This window comes from Pleurodeles waltl, chromosome 10, assembly GCF_031143425.1.
Source record: "Pleurodeles waltl isolate 20211129_DDA chromosome 10, aPleWal1.hap1.20221129, whole genome shotgun sequence".
In the NCBI taxonomy this organism is placed as follows: domain Eukaryota; kingdom Metazoa; phylum Chordata; class Amphibia; order Caudata; family Salamandridae; genus Pleurodeles; species Pleurodeles waltl.
In genome coordinates this window covers 657,730,973-657,746,475 of record NC_090449.1, presented here as the reverse complement: position 1 = coordinate 657,746,475, position 15,503 = coordinate 657,730,973, and the positions used below count along the sequence as shown (strand labels likewise).

The following is a 15,503-nucleotide window of genomic DNA, read 5'->3' as shown; positions in this document are numbered from 1 at the left end:
TGGCAGATGCCAGTGTATCTGTAGGCTCATCTGCCCCAGGGATAAGATCAGTTTTTGTGACAGTGTTGAGCCCTCTGTAAACAACACAAAAGCCCATCTATCTCTCTACCCATTTTGAGAGCGAGGTTTTGGAACTAGCACCACTGGGCTAGCCCAGGACTGTTAGAGTGCTCAATGACTCCTAGGTCTAGAATTTTTTGCACCTCTGCTTTGATGCAGTCTCCAACATGGTCAGGCTGCCTGCACAAACATTCTTTTAAAAGGAAAACTGTCCCCTGTATCAATGGTGTGTTCACACCCTGTTGTCTGATCGGGTGTCAGAGAAAGCAGTTCTGAGAACTGCACTAGAAGGTTTTTGCAGTCCTACTTCTGAGACTCAGAAAGACAGTCTGTTAGGATAACCCTATCCTCTGAGCCATCAGCTACAGTGGTGAAGAAGAGGTCAGGAAGAGGGTCACTCTTTTCTTCTGTCCCTAAACAGTGGCCATGAGCAGGGTTACGTCAGCCCTGTCATAACAGGGCTTAAGGCGCTTCACATGAAGCACCCTGAAGGGCTTCTGGGAGTGCCAAGATCCACCAAGTAGGTGACCTCTCACCCTTCTTCTCCACTATGGTGTGGGGGACACTCCACTTGTCTTGGAGTGCCCGGGGGGCCACAGGCTCCAGGACCCACACTTTCTGCCCTGGCTGGTAAACCGTTAGGACAGCCTTCTGGTCATGCCACTGCTTCTACAGTTCTTGGCTTTTAGTGGCCTTTTTCATGTACTCAGCCATCCTGGATCTGAGGCCAAGTACATAATCCACAATGTCTTGTTTAGGGGACTTGAGAAGTTGTTCCCAGCCCTCCCTTAGAAGAGCAAGTGGACCCCTAACAGGGTGTCAGAGCATAAGTTTAACGGGGCTGTAGCCCACTCCCTTCTGAGGAACCGCTCTGTAGGCAAAAAGGAGGCATGGCGGTAGGATATCCCATCTCCTTCTGAGTTTTTAAGAGAGTTTCATGATCATGCCCTTAAGAGTTTTATTGAACCTTTCTACCAAACCATTGGTTTTGGGGTAATAAGGGGTGGTGAACTTAAAAGTTACACCAGATTCCTACCACATGGCCTTAAGGTATACAGACATAAAGTTTGTACCTCTGTCTGATATCACCTCTTTTGGGAACCCGACTCTGGAGAAAATTCCCAGGAGGTCCTTTGCCACCGCAGGAGATGTAGTGGTCCTTAGAGGTATAGCCTCTGGATACCTGGTAGCATGGTCCACCACCATCAGTATGAATCTGTTTCCAGAGGCAGTGGGCAGGTCTAGGAGGCCAACAATATCCTCCCCAACCCTCTCAAAGGAAACCCCAACCACTAGCAGTGGAATTAAGGGAGCCTTTGGGTTGCCACTTGTCATGCCACTGGCTTAACAGGTGACACAGGAGCAACAAAACTCCTTTGTATCTTCAGACAAATGGGGGCCAGTAAAGGTGTGGGACAAGTCTGTCCCAAGTCTTGCTTTGCCGCAGGTGACCTGCCAGGGGTATGTCATGGGTGAGGGTCAACAAAAATTATCTATCCTGCAGAGGTACTATCAACTTCCTGGTAGCACCAGGTTTGGGTTCCCTTGGTTCTGAGTATGAGGTTGTCTTCCCATTACAGCTTGTGGGTGCCACTGACCTCCCCTGCTTCCTGAAGGACAGCTTGCTGTCTTAACCCTTCTAGTGTGGGATAGGTTTTCTGTGCCATACTGAATTCCTCCCTGGCAAGCCCCCCTGCACCAAGAGCTCAGCAATGTCAGCTTTCAGTTCCTCAGGTGTAGATTCAGCCAAGGGAGTGGATGCCTCCTCCTCAAAGGTGGAATCCTCACTGGAGGGTGGGGTAGTGGACAACTTTTTGCCTTTCCTGCCCTTTGGTTTCAGACATTCTTGGGCCATTGTTCCAGGTTCCAAATTTCCTTGCTCTTTTTGCTTCTTGGCCTGTGCCCTAGTCAAAGCAAAAATATGCCCTGGGATGCTGTAGTGAAATATGAGATTTGACCACTGACCCCATGTTGCACTTAGCCTAGCAGCACACTTTCACATTAGTGACCACCAGCTTCATTTTGCCTATTGACTTTAATTTAGCAGTTTTCCACATTGTACAAAGTGCACATGTTTTATTTGTTGTGTTCTTTCCTACCAAGGGCTTAGGCTGATAAGAATGTACTCAGACGGCATGTAACGGTCTTGTTTTGAATTGGCACCGTGGGATTGTGGCCTATCCCGACTTGTTATTTTCAAAGCTGGCCTAAAGCAAACAGCATTTTTTGAATAAATAAACTTCTGCAGGGAGAGGGAGGTTCTAAAATGTTCCTCTCTTGTTTGTTCAAAGTATAAGAGGCCGAGACCAGATGGACCGGGGACAGAGAGTGTTTGCAGATCTTAGGCATATCCAGGACGCTGGAGTGTGCCATCCATCCCGTGAGGATAATTGACCTCTCTCTCTCCTCGATCGATTGTGGGATCTGGCAATCTGATGCTGAACAGGAGGGAAATGAAGCAGTTTTGCCCTTGCCTCATAGTGATGCATATTTTTTTAATTCATTATTTGCTTTGCCTTATAATATAGATACATATATGTGCTGTGTATATTGCAGTGTAGAATCATTTGTGCATGTTTTCATTTAATTGCTGTGACCATTTTTCAACGTGTGCTTTCAGCATGCTAATCTCCTTTTAGGAACATTGTGTAGTGAAATAATAAATGTCTTCTTTGGATTAGGAAGTGCATTTCAGAGATTTTTGTCAGTGCATGAGTGTTTCAGCTCAGTCATTAGTGAAGCAAAACAAATGCCCAACATTGCTGCATGGACCTCCAACTCTACTTCAGCCCAAGCCGAAGTCTCCAAGTCGTTCCCTGGTAGACACTCTACAGATAGGTCTGTGGACACTATAAACTTTCTTTGGACCAGTAGCCCCCCTACCCTAGCTGAAATCAACAACTGCCATGGGGTGGCACACAGTATTGTTGTGGGCCTCAGTCACTTGGTACTGATGACCAAGTAGGTGTTGCTCAAGGGACTCCAGTTTTTTCAGTCACCATAGTTATACTAGCACTTGTGTCCCTGTAGGCCTCTGCCTGAACGCCATTTATTAAGGACAGCTGCCTGTACTTACCCATGTTAAGGGGTCAGTCAGCAAGGGTGTCAAGACCAATGCCCCCACCTGAGACTAAAACAGCCTCAGTAGTCTCCCTAACTAAGCCAGCCCCCGCCACACATCCTAAAGTGAGCCCAGCTACATCCTTGGATTGGCTAATGTTTCCTGAACCACTACTGCTTCTAGTAGGGGCACTGGTGGTGGAGCTGGAGCTGGAGCTGGAGTTTGTAGTGGTGGGTGGCTTGGTGCTCTTCTTAGACAGGTGCTGTCTCCTAGCCTATGGCCTTTGTTTCTGCAAACATAGCACCAAGGCTTCTTGTTATGGGAGGAGGAAGAAAAAGTTTTCGTCCCACCCCCAGAGTAATGTTGTGGGCCTGGTGAAGACTCTTTAGATTTGTTTTTGTCCCCATCCTTGTCCTGAGACTTACCTGCTTCCTTTTTCTTGTCTTTGTCATCCCCTGTGTGAGCTTTTCTGCTCACCCTTCTTCTGACTTATTTGTCTGCCTTCTTTCTGAGTCTACCAAGTACTGGTGCAACAAATCTGACGCACAATTATAAAGTATATGCTCTGTCAGAATAATATTGTATAAGCCCTCATAATCAGTGACTTTGCTACCATGTAACCAGACTTACAAAGCCTTCACAGAGCAATCCACAAAACCAACCCAATCCTGGGAGAATTCTTTCCTGGTCTCCCTGAACGTTATTCTGTATCGTTCAGTGGTAAGACCAAAACCGTCTAAAAGGGCAGATTTCAACACAGCGTAATTATCAGCAGCCTCCTCTCTGACAGCAAGGAAGTCTATCCCTTTCCTTGTCAGAGAAGGAGAGGCAAAGGATAGCAGCCCACTGTCTCTGGGGGACCCTCTGTATTTTACAAGCTCTCTCCAGAGCAGAGAACCACTTGTGGATGTCATCCCCCTCCTTGTAGGGGGGTGGGGGGGGACACCTTTACGAAGGTTTATGGAATCAAGGGTCTTCCCTGACCCTAGGCTCCCTGAAATCAAAGTTGCTTCTGCCACCATGGGGTGCTAACCCTGAACCCTGCCTCTCTCTCTCTCTCCACTGCCAAGGCCTCCCTGTCTAGGGCTAGCTGTTGTTGCTGCTGCAGTCTGCCTGGCCTCATCCAGTCTCAGTTTCCTGAGTTCCCGGTCTAGAGAATATTCCCCTGGAGTCGTGGTGTGTGTCCCCTCAGATACTGAGGTGACATGAGAGTGGGCAGAGGAGGATCTGTCCCTATGCTTAGTAACCCTTTCCACTAACCCTCTTAGCACAAAGGGGGGTCCTACTATTATGGTTTCCCTTCCCACTTCCTGAGGTGCTCCCAGCTAGGCTACAGGGTTTACTGGGGACTCTGTGATCCTCTGAGGAACCCTGCTGACTCTCCTCGGTGTCTACATCCTGTCTCTCTAACACTGGAGGGCTAGAATCTGCATACTCCTCTTCCCCCTGGCTACCAGCATGGTCCTGGTCATCCTGGAGGAGCAGGCCCAAGAGCAGACTCTTATTAGCATTCTTCCCTGTCTTCAGGTTCCTTTCTGAGCACATATATCTCAACTCTTGGAAGGTGAGACCCACATAATGTGAGTCTATAACCTGAGATGTGCCCTGTTCTTAAAGCATTTTAGTTAGCTAAAGTGGTGTAGGGTCCCTAACTACTCTTAAGTCCCCTAAAGAAGTTTGGAGTAAGGGCTATGCCAAGACCCTTCTCTTATCCAAACCCAAGAGGCGGTTTCCTGAAACTAGGTATAAGTGTAGACCCCTAGCTAGTAAGTGGTCTTTCCTGTGGAAGGTACCAAGTGATAGGCAACTGCAAGTGCTTATCCCACCTCTGCTGCCAATGTAGGAAGCTGGCCTGGTGTGTGGCGGGTGCCCAATGTACTTATACCTTATACCAGGTCCAGGTATCCCTTCTTAGTGAAGTTTAGGCTGTGTCTAGAAGCCAGGCTCTCTAGCGGTAGCTGTGGATGAGCTGCCAGGTCTTCTCTAGGAGACATGCAAAGCTCTTGCAATACCACTATAGTCACACAGCACTTACACACATGAAACAAAACACTCAGTTGTACAAAAATAAAGGTACTTTATTTTGGGAACACAATACCACAAAGTACTAGAGAGGCAACCCTCCAATTGAAGATAAGTAACACACTAAATATATACACTAGTAAACAGTAATAGGCATAGAAAAGGTGAAACAAACAGTGCAAATAGCAATAACCAATAATTACTCTAGGGGGAGCCAAAACCATATACCTAATAAAGGAAATGGGAACCCAAGACCCCCCCACCTATGTAAGTGGAATGTGTAGAGGGGAGCTGGGAGTACTAGAAAACCGCAAAGGTAATTATCACAGTATCCCCCAGCGACCAGGAAAACAGGAGTAAATCACTGGAATTTCCCCCAAACCACCCAAAAGGAAGGAAAAGAAGAAAAGAGGACACCCAGACAAGGCTGCAAGAAACCAGCAGTGGATTTCGGGAGAAGACCTGTGGATAGAGGGGACCAAGTCCAAAAGTCACAGTGAAGTCCAGGACGAGTAGGAGATACTACCCACCCAGCTGTACTTGAAGGAGTTGGTCGACGGTGAGGACAAACATGTCAGCTCTGCAGCCCTGAAGCTGGTGAAGAGTTCCTGCTGGATGCAGATGATGTCCCATGCTGGAGTGAAGATTGCAGACTGGTGTCTGTGCCGGAATTCCACCAACAGGCCTTGGCAAAGGCAAAACTTGCAGTAAGTGGAAAAATGTTGCTGCTGGGGACCAGCAAGGTCCAGGAGGGGGAGTCACAGGAGACCCTCAGCAACACGGAGAGTCCACAGGAGCAGAGGTAGCAGCCACAGGAGTCCCAAAGGACGGGGACACAGAAGGAGCCCACGCAACACTACAGGAAAGGATCCCACAGTGCAGGAGACCCATGCAGAGGGCTGTGTATCACAGGAAGGAGTGCTAGGGACTGGAGCTACACCTCTACACCTCGCCTGAAGATCCCTTGGAGGCGATGCAAACAAGCCTTGGCAGCTGCAAGAGACGCAGTGCACTAGGGTATTGTCCTGCATGGGAAGGCAAAGGCTTACCTCCACCAAAGTTCGACAGCTGGCAGAGAGGACCAAGAGGACTAGTCTGGACCACCACCCATGATGCAGGATCCACGCAGCTCAAGATGGGGAAAGATCCATGCAGCTGGGCTTCACTGCAGCAGGTGCCTGCAGGGGAGTGGCTGCTTCACTCCAAGGGAGATTCCTTCTTTCTTCTAGTGCAGACTGAAGACAGGCTATCCTCAGTGGATGCACATCTGATGGAAATGTTGCCCTTGCTGGCAGGAGCCCTGGAAACAATGTTGCGGAAGAGTTCTTCTTCCTGGAAGCAGCTTGTTATGTCCTGGAGGTTCCAGTTGCAGTTCCGGAGGCCAGAAGTCGAAGTGGAGGTTGCAGAGGAGTCCTGCCAAAATTTTGCAAGCCGAATCTGAGGACCCACCCAAGAGAGAGACCCTAAATAGCCCTGAAAGGGGGATTGGTCACCTAGCCAGGTAAGCACCTATCAGGAGGAGGCTCTGACGTCACCTGCCTGGCCTGACCACTCAGATGTTCCCAGAGTTCCCTGCCAACCTTGGAAACAAGATAGCAGAACCCAGGGACCCTTTGGAGGAGCTCTGAGCACCACCTCTGAGGTGGTGATGGACAGGGGAGTGGTCACTACCCTTTCCATTGTCCAGTTTCGCGCCAGAGCAGGGACTGGGGGTCCCTGTACTGGTGTGGACTGGTTTATGCATGGAGGGCACCAAATGTGTCCTTCAAAGCATACCAGTTGCTTGGGGAGGCTACACCTCCCAAGTCAGTCACACCTATTCCCAAAGGGAGAGGGTGTTACCTCTCTCTCCCAAAGGAAATCCTTTGTTATGCCTTCATGGGCTTGATCAAATCAAGCAGAAGGAGGGCAGAAACCTGCCTGAGGGGTGGCAGCAGCTTGGGCTGCCCGTAAAACCCTGTAAGACTGGTGATAGCAGTGCTGGGGGGGTCTCTTAGGAGCCCCTAGAGTGCATGGAATCATACATCAAATACTTGCAACAGTATTAGGGTATGATTCCGACATATTTGATACCAAACATGCCCAGGTTCGGAGTTACCATCATGTAGCTGGACATAGGTAGTGACCTATGTCCAGTACATGTGTAAAATAGCGTCTCTGCATTCACAAAGTCCAGGAAAATGGCCCTGGAGTCTGTGGGGGCACCTCTTCTAGTGCAGAGGGTGCCCTCACACACAGGTATCTGCACCCTGCCCTCTGGGCTGAGAGGGCCTACCATAGGGGTGACTTATAGTGACCTGGTGCAGTGACCTGTAGTGAAAACTGGTGCATGCACTGCAATGATAGGCCTGCAGAACCCTTTGCATGGGCTCCCTATAACTGCTGCACCCCAGAGGGCTCCCCAGGGTACCCCAATGCCCTAGGTACCATATAGTATGGACTTATACGGGGGGACCAGTATGCCAGTTGTGTGAAGAAAAAGGTATAGTGACCAAGTTAGAAGGGAGAGAGCATAACCACTGGGGTCCTAGTTAGCAGGATCCCAGTGGACACAGTCAAACACACCGACAACAGGCAGACAATTGGGTAACCATGCCAAGAAAGAGGTTACTTTCCTACAAGCGTATAAGGCTATTCTGGTTCCACATTTGCTTGAAGTGTATGCCAAGGCTGGGTACTCTCCCCACCACTCTCCGCAAAGCGATACTTACCCTCCTGCTTAAATCGGGTAAGCTCCCCCCCCACCCATTTCTGCACTCATACAGACCATTGTCGCTGGTAATCAAAATACTGCCACAACATGACGACAAAATACTGGCCATGATTATTGCTACGTGTCTTTCCTTGCTCATGGATCAAATTTTTTCCCCTGTGCAATCAGAATTTGTACCACGCGGGTACACTTCACACAATCTATGCACTGTGTTTACTGTGATCAATCAAATATTCCCCTACTCTCCCAGCAGTGACGGCACTCTTGGAAGCCGAGAAGGCATTCAACTCCCTTGAATGGTCCTTTTTGTACTGCACCCTCACAAAGCAGGGAGTTCCTAGAGGTTTCCGAGACCTCATTATCCTGTTATATACGGCCCTACTTGCGTGTCTATGCCCTAAACGCACACTCTGAATTCTTTCCCTTAACATGTGGTACCCAGCAGGGATGTCCACATTCCCCGCTGTTCGTCATTATCACCATGGACCCTTTGGTCCAGTACTTCCCCAAAAAAAACACCTAGAGCAAGGAGTATGTTTTCATCAAGTCCCATTATTGGTGCCTCTTTACGCAGACTACATACTGCTTTTCTTTCAGGAATCCCCCAACTAACCTTCCTCCTTTGATAGAGGAGGTGATCCGATTTGGAGCTTTTCTCAGGCTTGTTGGTCAATTGGTTTAAGTCCAAGCTTTTTCCACTTACTGAGGCAATAACCCCATGCGCTCTTGCTTACCCGCTTAGGTGATGCGAAGACTCTCCCAAATACCTTAGCATTTTCCTGCATAGGGACGACTGAAGTAATCCGGAGCAATTATGGCGCGGCAATTGACGGACTCAAGACCCAAGTTGACAACTGGATCTGGCTGCCTTTATCAATGTTGGGTCGAACCGCAATAATTAAAATGGTGTTTCTGCGCTGGTTTCTGTACTTGTTTTTTAATATCCCTGTTGTTTTAACTAAGTTTTTTTTAAACCCCGTGCAGTCTACTCACACAGCTTATATTGGCGGACAAGCACCCTTGCATCAGCTGGAGCACGCTAATGCTCCCTTACGGCCATGGTGTTTTTGGAGTCCCTGATCTGCATCTTTATCATCTGGGTGCAGTGTCTCACTTTGACTCTGATGCTCGATTGGATTCGAGCATCAGCTTGATGCTTCAATCCAATATCTTAGGCCAGAATGCACACAAGCCCTTTCCCTTTCCACTATACTCCCAGTGGGGTTGCCTAGAAACCTGACAGAGATACAGTCACTCTCCCCTCTACCTACTGCGTCTGGTCCAAACTATGACAAAATTTGTACTATGATACATTATACTATCCACATCTCCCCCTTCCTGGCAATCCCTGGCTCCCTCTGCCCTGTGAGAAGTTGACTCAGCTCTTGCTTATTACACACTACATGGACATTGTGGGCGACGTTGGCCTCCGCCATAATGGAGGGACATAGCTCCTTGCATATGGACAGGTTTATATTCCATCGATTGCATAGCGCAATGCACACCACACTGCCTTCTTATCCAGTGGAGCTGGAAGATTCCCTCCTGTCTCAATAATTGTAATCGCCCCCTATGATGCTCACCTCATATCTCACTTATATCAAACCTTGCTACCGCTGCAACCTACTGGGGTGCAGAGGACTAGAGCTGCATGGGAAAGAGATATGGGACACCCCCGTCCAGATAAAACATGGTACTACTGCTGCGTGCAAGCTGAGCTGATTTCTAACAATCACTTTCATATATTACTCCACTATAAATATTTGCAGTGAGCATCTACCACTCCTAAAGTGCTAGCCAGACTAAATCTGACTGTCGCATTGTTGCCCCAAGTGTGCAATGGAACAGGCTGATTTTGTTCATCTGGCTTGGACCTGTGCACTGATATCACAGTTTTGCGAGGATATTTATTCCATCCTATCCCTTATGACTGAGCAGTCACTTGCTCCTAACCCGCTGTTGGCACTTCTGGGATATGTTAATCCCCTACCTGTAGGCATACGGCTATACACAGCTATTGCGCTCCTGCTGGCTAAGCGCCAGGTGTCCCTCCACTGGGGCAGCAGTACAACCCCTACAGTTGCGGCTTGGTTGCATGATTTCTCCTATTGCAATACTACTAGTGAGCTCCATGCCTCCTTACAGCCACCTTCTTTGAGACCAAAGGACTTATGGCAGGTGCTTAGAGCCTACCTTGCCTTGCTACCTCATAACTCTGTTAATACCGAGAGGGAGATCGCTACGTCTCCAAGTAGCTAAACAATCTCCTTTTTTGCACCTGCTTGATTCCCCCTCCTCTTCTATTTTGGCCGCCCTCTTTATATTTTGCCTCCTGCCTCAATCTTGGCATTTCCTCTTTGTTTACTCTTATTCCCTGGTACCCACGACATTTCTCCTATCTGTCCGCTCTCCTTCTTTCCAACCCCTTTCCATTGATTTCAAGTCTCTCGTCTATGGTAACTACCTTCATGGATGTGTTTGTTTAGAGATGTCATGATTATTCACTTATTTTTGCTGCATAGCGATGTTTCTGTGCCTGTTTTTTTCTTATTTCTGTTACTTCTTAAAAATGTTTTCAATAAAAAATTAGGAATAAACAAAAACTAAGTGCTGACAAAACTAGGAGTTAATACAGAGGGCCTGATTACGATTCCGGCGGGCGGCGGAGGCCGCCCGCCAGAATTCCGCCCTCCATAATACCGCTCCGCGGTCAGAAGACCGCGGAGGGTATTATGAGTTTTTCCCTGGGCTGGCGGGCGGTCTCCAAAAGACCGCCCGCCAGCCCAGGGAAAAACTCCCTTCCCACGAGGATGCCGGCTCGTATTAGAGCCGGCGGAGTGGGAAGGTGCGACGGGTGCTGTTGCACCCGTCGCGTATTTCACTGTCTGCAAGGCAGACAGTGAAATACATTTTGGGGCCCTCTTACGGGGGCCCCGCGACTCCCCCTCCCGCCATCCGGTTCCCGGCGGGAGAACCGCCAGGAACTGGATGGCGGGAGGGGGAGTCGGAATCCCCAAGCCGGCGCAGCAAGCTGCGCCGGCTTGGAGGATTCCTTGGGGGCAGCGGGAAACCGGCGGGAGACCGCCGGTTTCCCTTCTCTGACCGCGGCTAAGCCGCCGCGGTCAGAATGCCCCGCGGGGCACCGCCGGCCTGTCGGCGGTGCCACCGCGTCCCGCGGCCCTGGCGGAAGTAATCCGCCAGGGTCGTAATGACCACCAGAGTCATCCACCCCTTAGCAGATATCACACATTTTTGGTCCATTCAAATAGGAAGCTGCTACAAGCAGTTGAAATGCCGTCACTATGCATGACCTGAATTCCAGGTACCGAGAATCTGTTCTTTGGGTAATCTAAAATGTGACCAATACTGCCAGCAAAGCCGGTTTGAAGGGGATGTAAGCATTGCCCCAATCTGTATGCTGTTCTGTGGGCTATATGAATGCCTAGAGTTGGCTGAATGTCTTTCCAGGTATTATTTGTTCTTGACTACACAAACTGGCAGATCACTGAAGCCGTCTGTAGCCAGACCTGTAAAATTATTTTCCATCCAGACCTCTTGTCACTGCCTGGTTATGCAGGAGAAAGAGAGCTTAAAATAGTTCAGAGTAGTGTCACTTTCGGTGTCACCAAGGTGGTCAGAGTTGTTGTAATATGACTTGATACTCCAGTGAAATTACACCAGTCTTGCCTAACCTAATTTTATTTTGTATAACACCAATTTGCAGATTAAGATGGAAACTTGGATGACAAGGCGAATGATGGTGCTGTTATAAAGTGGTCTTGTTAAATTGAGTGCAGGTTGTCCACAAGTTCATCTAACAATTTGTAATTTGTATGCAGGTCTAGATAAACTTCATCTATCTGCCACTCCCAGAGAATCCGAGGCAGCTAAATCTTCTGCAAATGGTCACCAGAAAGCACTGTGAAATCTACAATCAAATAACATCAGCAGATAGCTGCAGGTCACAACTCAGTGACATTCCTCTCCTCTTCATCCAGCAGAGTTGAACTCGATTTGTGTAATGTTTCATTTTTCCATATTCCATTCCAAGTGAAGTTCATACCTGGTTACAACCATTTTCTACTCTTTGCACAAGATCCTTGTGGTCGACTGTTCCATAGCCTTTTGTCACTCCAGTTGGATCTCAGAGGATTTGTCCAGAAATTTGACTTTGTGCAAAAATGTGTTTTTCCACTTTTATGGACTGCTTTTAAATGGCTACAATTTTTATGTTCTGGGCCTTTGAAATTTGAATGTTGTGTTACTGTTTCACCTTGGATCGTATTGTTCGTTGCCACACAAAATATTGCCTTTACTTTTCCTTGCTTGTTTCGTAGTTAAAGAGAAATTCAGCACTTGAATACTAAGTGTTTCAGTGATAAACCAAAAGGCACTTTGGTGCGCTGGCTAGTTTTGTTAGGTTTAACTTTAACTTAATTGAATCGTGATTGATTATAATTGACACCAACAGCCACATGACCCTACCCCCCCAATCCTCCTTGTGGTCGGTCCCTTCATGAATTATTGTCCTGTATGTCCCGGGATAGAGGGAGGAATTACCGTCTCATCCTGCCTTTCTAACGAGCACACTGATACTTTATCTTCAATCTATAAGAACACATAGATATGCAGGAAAAACAATAGGCAGTAGGTTGCCTAATAATATCGTCGAGTTTGATTTCCTAAAACGTGTATATATTCCATTTTAAATCTACATAAAGAAAATCTTAGAGATGTCACTTGTGAAATGTGCATACTCACTAAAACACTTGGTCCGCAAGCGCTGGATCCCCTTTGTATCACAATTTCCACCTGCTTCCCTTGCAGCATTCTTCACAGCCTCATGCATAAAAAGGCTCAATTTGGTGATTCTGGTTTAGATGCGAAACACAAGGAAGAGAAGGGTATCTGAGCCAAAAAATAGTTTACGCTTGCGTTTACTTCAATCACGTCTTCCTACCATGTCATGCTCCTTTGTTACGCATCAGGAAGACAGCTCGAGGGTTAATAACTGTGAACCCCAAATTAGTCTGCATGCTTTTAGCATCGTCTTCAGAGATGGTGAGTGGGCTGACGAATATTATGCTCAACAGCAGTGTTTCAGGATCCACAGGTGGAACCTGCCACGAGCCTTGCAACCAAAGAGGTTTGTAGAAATCCATACTTTTAATAGTACAGTGTTCAAAAGGTTGCGGCCCAAAATGAAAATGGGATAAAAGTAACTAGAAGAAGATTGCTGATAGCTTTTCGCTAGCCCTGAAGAATGTTGAGCCTGCGATTTACATAAAAAGGAGAAACGTGAAAAAGGGAATTGATAGATTTTACATGTGGCGTTATAACCGATGTACTTCAGCAGTTATTTTTGTAGACTTCTTATGCGTGGCGGCAACATGGAGATGAAATTGTGAACATTTGATGCAGTTTATAGCGTGCGAATGCAAACTCAGGGGTCAGAACAGATTTTGACATTTTATGGCATAACATCTGTTGCCTGGTACTGCTGTAGCAAGTCATGCCGTTATGCAGCAAAGGGATTCTGGGAAATTTCTTGCACAGTAGTCTAGATTCAGATTTTTGACCAGCCTAACTGTTTGTTGTTCGGTAGAAAAGTTGTATTTTTTGACTCTTTGTTGTCACGTACATTCATGTAAGATATATTAAGTAATTAGTATTTTTTTACATTGTAATTTTAAAGACTTTGTTTTTTGATATGCAGTGTTATTAACGAAAACATGTTTTTGGAAGTCCTCAAAGAAGATGTTATTACTGGTGCAGAACAAATGCTCATATAAACCAGTATGAGTTTTGAGTGTCCTTATTCCCTAAAGGTTTAACCATAGAAGTCTTTACGGAATGGGACCATAACAATCTGAGCCTTGTGAGTTACCTTGTATGTTTCAAAAAGGGCATCTTTCATTATCGTTGCACAATACTGAAATACAAAATCACAAATCTGTTACACAACTGTGTTGTCCTTGAAAACATAACATAATGGGATATCGTAATTTCTCAGTATAAGAAAGTAGCCCTTATGTTTGAAAGCAGTCTGCTATCTTAACGCCTAGGTGGATTTTAAGCATATGCTCCTTAAACATCTGGAGGGTGTGCAAGGAAGGACAACGTTAAATATATAGAAGAGCCCTGATCCCACAGACAGTGATGCTGCAAAAAGGTGACGTTTTGGGATAAGTCTTAAAACTAAAATAAAGAAAAATGTACAGTTTACTTATTTTCTTGTACATGTCTTTACTATGTCTTTTAGTATTTAATGTTTGTGAACCTTGAAAGATTATATTTGAGTCAGGTGAATTCATGGACCAACCTAAAACAGAAAAGGAGTGCAAAATAAAATCAGGGTATTCAGACGATGGATCAGTTGACTTACTTTTAGAACAGTATAGCAACACTTAATGTTGTTCCATTCTGCATGCTTTGAGTAACTAATTGAATTGTGGTTGTTTGATCTGCCTTCTTTTGGATTGAATCTTAGGTCAAAAGTCTTGACCAGTAAACAAAAATAGAGAGTGAAAACAGTTCCATAGCACTTTCTACAGACTCCACTCTTTTCCGTGTACAATTTATCTTTGTGACACCTAGGGACCACCTTAATCTGAGCAGCAATGTCTTCATCCGCTTGTCTTAAGAATAGAACGATTGATGGTAACAGAGGTAGAGAAATACATGCATATGTTGCCTGAATGGAAAGATAATACTGCACTAAAGAGACTAGCTTAAAAACAAGGACTGGCCAACCACAGCGTGCATTCATCTGAGGATTTTACTAGCTGGAAGAGATTTGCACATGTCCCTTTAGTCCACAGACAGCAAGATTCCCAGACAAAGACTGTAACAATATTAGCAATTTGCACTTTTAATGACAAATTGGTACCCAGAAGTACTTTCTAGTTTTACCCTTAGATTGAGGGTTTTTAATTGAGGAAAATCTGCTTTAACTTCCATCTTGTCATTACTGAGCTGGAGCCACCTGTCTTTTAAACATGCTTCAGTAGGTCTAAGGCATTCAATACGCATGGTCATCAGTCATGGTCAGCATATATATGGGGGTAAGTTCGCTCTTCTTTCTCATACAAATGACATACATGATGGTTTATGGGTGGAATCATATGGAAGTCAAATCAGTCACAGAGTGTCAGGGTATGACTTCTGTAGATACTCTGGACTTTCAGTGTGGACCAGCGTCACCAGGAAAATTGTCACTACGCTATCAACATCCCATTGTTAACAACACACGGGGCTGGAGAAGCAAGTAGGTTTGGTATTGCCTGCTTTGGATATGGTCTGTGGTGTGCTGTCTCCAGCTTCATTGGTGCACTATAGTTGTATCATTGGGATATGAAAACAAAATGAAATTAAGTTAAGGAATACTCCATCTAGTGTAAAAGTAGGAAAGTTCATAACATCGTAAGTACCTTTCATATTTTTGTTAAGTCTCTGTTAGTTCCCCCTGAGTTAAATGGAATCCAGTTAAATTCTGTATGAAATAAGGTACATTTCAATTACAAATTTAAGTACAAAAACTAACCAGTCTAGTTACCCTAACTGGCACCAACTAAATTAAGGTGAAGTGTACCAAGTGCAAGAAAGACGAGATCAAACTGAACTGATAGCAGAGCAACTGTAGAGGTA

At 46.3% G+C, this 15,503-nt stretch overlaps 1 protein-coding gene across 1 annotated transcript in view; it reads left to right on the top strand.

The window, feature by feature from the left end:
• Window positions 1-14,085, top strand: part of LMBR1 (limb development membrane protein 1) — a 785,226-nt gene extending 771,141 nt beyond the window's left edge. Inside the window, exon 17 of the mRNA XM_069211146.1 lies at window positions 11,696-14,085. Coding sequence (XP_069067247.1) covers window positions 11,696-11,781 — 86 coding nt within the window. The 3' untranslated portion in view covers window positions 11,782-14,085. The remainder of the gene's footprint in view (window positions 1-11,695) is intronic.
• The last annotated feature ends 1,418 nt before the right edge of the window (window positions 14,086-15,503 follow it).